The following is a 3389-nucleotide window of genomic DNA, read 5'->3' on the forward strand; positions in this document are numbered from 1 at the left end:
CTGTAGTTTCCTTCCTCTTCATCACGTGTTTAGTGGTTATTATATCAGTGAAAATCTACAGATGGAGACAGTCTCGCGTCCTGTATCACTCCAATCTCCCTGTGATTCCGTATTATCCACCACGTTACTCAGACACTTTGGGCACAGGGACTCTCCAGCACGTGTACAACTACGAGGTGTGCAGGACGACTGACTCCAGAAAGAGTGACTGTAAGTTCGGCAGAGCTGGTAGTCAGAACGTGCTGATAATGGACCCCAGTTCTACAGGGACGATGCAGCGGATACAGAGTGAAAAGAGCATCCTGGAACCAGACTCTCCTCTAGAGGTCAGTTAAATGATGTAGCTGCATCTCTGTGCCGTCATTTCTTTAAGTGTTTAGTAACAATTGTGAATTGTGGCACGCTTTACCGTCTCTTCAGAACCATGGACAGCATCTCATTTGCGTCTCTTGATAGGATGACTGCTTCTGTATTCATATTCAGATCTTTATAAATTATATTACCTTTTATTCTCAGTCAGTGATGTGGTGTTTTATTGTTTCACACGCACATTGCTTTTGTGACTTAGTTGGATTTTTTGTTGACGTGAACTGATAACTTGCTAGTCACTTGCAACATTATAAATACAGTTTAGGGGGTGTCTAGATCTCTTAGGTGCATTCACTCGCGATTGTTGGAGGGAGGGGTGGTTCGCATGTGACTTCAATAATTATAGTAACAATCAAATAAGCTCCTTTCACTGCTCTTATTTAACATCAACTGTCTTTACCAAACTCCTTCCGTTTTCTTCCCCGATGCTTCCCTGAACCGTGGTGGAAGTCCAGTGGTATTTTCGTTTTTCTTGTCTTGCTTTGCGTCTATCGCAATGATGTTTTTATCCATATATTTCTTTAGTGCTAATTACATAAGATGATTATGATACTAAGTCTCTGTGTTGTATTAATTAGATTTCAATTTATTTATTTATTTATTTTTTTTCGGAATACTGTGTTGAAATGTTTTTACATAATATTTTAAGTATCCACCAACCACATGTAATCAGTCTATTTCCAGAAATCTATGTTGCATGCTTTTACTGATTTTGTACTCTAAGGGACGCTGTTGGTCAATCCAACATTATCTCTAAAACATTACCTCACAGTCCCCTCCCTCACCACCTATGAGAGAAAGGGAGATGGTGTGCATTATATTGGCTGACATTCGAGGAAAACAGACTCGCATTCATTGATATCTCCATTCTGATGTATACAGTACATTGAAACGTCAGCATCATTTTTCTTTAGACGTACATTCAGTTTAGTTTTTCAGAATAAGTGTCGTACTTGGATCGTTGCAGAGCATATCTCCGTGATTTCCTTTTGCCATGACGTGTGGAATACGAGCCTCTACTCGGTGCGTAAAATGGCGCATTTGTTGCGGACAGATTTGGCATCTTCTGTTCTTCCTTTTTTATTTCAACCAATTGGTCAGCGGACATATCCGATATTCAATCCCAGAGGAGATGAAGAAAGGCTCCCTAATCGGTAATGTAGCACAGGATCTTGGTTTGGATCTAAAAAGGCTCCATTCTGGTCGGGCCCGTATCGTGACCGGAGAGAGCATCCAGTACACCGAGCTGAAGACAGACAAAGGGATTCTAGTCGTGAAAGAGAGAATGGACCGGGAGCAGCTTTGCGGAGACGTAACACCATGCAGTTTCAGCTTTGAAGTGATTTTAGAGAACCCTATGGAGCTTCATCAAATCACTGTTGAAATAATAGACATAAATGATCATTCGCCCTCTTTTAAAAGAGATAAAATCAATTTTGAAATCAGTGAAACAGCTAATACTGGGGCTCGTTTTTCATTGGCCAGTGCAGAAGACCCCGATGTGGGAATCAACGGACTCCGAGAATATTTTCTGACCGAGAATGACAATTTTGTTCTGAAACAAAACTCTAATGCAGATGGAAAGAAATATGCAGAGATGGTGTTACAGAAGCCATTAGACAGAGAGACGAATCCTAATCTGTCTCTAAAGCTAATAGCTGTAGACGGTGGAACTCCACAAAGATCTGGTACAGTAAATATAGATATCACTGTTCTTGATATCAATGATAATGCGCCTGTATTTAATCAATCTGTGTACAAAGCCACAGTAATGGAAAACGCTCCCAGAGATACATATGTGACCACAGTTAACGCTAGTGACGCAGATTCCGGGACAAACAGTATTGTAACATATTATTTTTCAGATCTTAACAGTGGTCTCGGTGATTTGTTCATGATCGATGAAAAAACTGGCATCATTTTCATATCAGGTTCTCTTGATTATGAAAAAGATAGAAAGTACGAACTCAGAATCGATGCAAAAGATCAAGGAGGTTTGACAGATTCAAGCAAAGTGATAATTGAAGTGATTGATATAAATGACAACTCTCCTGTCATAAGTGTTATGTCATTCACAAGTCCTGTTTCAGAGGACTCTCCTCCTGGCACAACTATTGGCATTATAAATGTAAAAGACCTCGATTCAGGTGATAACGGGCAAGTAAATTGTAGAATCGAACAAAATGCACCGTTCAAGATTAAATCCAATTTAAGAAATTACTATACTTTAGTAACAGATACTTTATTAGATCGAGAAAGTGTTTCAGAGTATAACATCACTGTAGTTGTGACAGATGCAGGAATTCCCCCTCTCTCAACAAAAAGAAAATTTCATTTAAAGGTATCTGATGTGAATGATAATGCTCCAGTATTTTCAGAAGGTGTTTACAATGCGTTTATCACAGAGAACAACGCTCCAGGTATTTCTGTTCTCACGGTCAGGGCTAAAGATCCCGATGAAAACCAAAATGCCCGTATATCTTATATTCTGGAAAATACTAATATCGGTGGATCTCCAGTTTCTGAATATGTTTCTATAAACTCAGAAAGTGGAGTGATCCATGCAGTGCGGTCATTTGATTATGAGCAAATCAAACAGCTGGCTTTTGTCGTCAAAGCGCAGGATGGAGGCTCCCCTCCACTCAGTAGCAATGTGACTGTGAAAATAATGATCCAGGACCAGAACGACAACCCCCCTCAGGTTCTGTACCCAGTCCAGACTGGTGGCTCTCTGGTGGCTGAAATGGTGCCTCGTTCAGCAGATGTGGGCTATCTGGTCACTAAAGTGGTGGCTGTTGATGTGGACTCTGGACAGAATGCCTGGCTCTCCTATAAACTGCAGAAAGCCACAGACAGGGCGCTGTTTGAAGTGGGCTTACAGAATGGAGAAATAAGAACTATCCGCCAAGTGACTGATAAAGATGCTGTGAAACAAAGACTGACTGTTATAGTGGAGGACAACGGGCAGCCCTCTCGTTCAGCTACAGTCATTGTTAACGTGGCGGTGGCGGACAGCTTCC

At 41.0% G+C, this 3389-nt stretch overlaps 1 protein-coding gene across 1 annotated transcript; it reads left to right on the top strand.

Annotated features, from left to right (window-relative positions):
• Positions 1-1280: 1280 nt before the first annotated feature.
• On the top strand, positions 1281-3383 carry LOC123964282 (protocadherin gamma-A11-like; the record flags this gene model as incomplete). The annotated part of the gene is made up of 1 exon (XM_046041350.1): positions 1281-3383. A coding segment is annotated over exon 1 (2020 nt), but the record flags the coding sequence as incomplete, so codon positions are not given.
• Between the last annotated feature and the right edge of the window lie 6 nt (positions 3384-3389).

The sequence above is a fragment of the Micropterus dolomieu genome, unplaced genomic scaffold (genome assembly GCF_021292245.1).
Source record: "Micropterus dolomieu isolate WLL.071019.BEF.003 ecotype Adirondacks unplaced genomic scaffold, ASM2129224v1 contig_1503, whole genome shotgun sequence".
Taxonomy (NCBI): Eukaryota; Metazoa; Chordata; class Actinopteri; order Centrarchiformes; family Centrarchidae; genus Micropterus; species Micropterus dolomieu.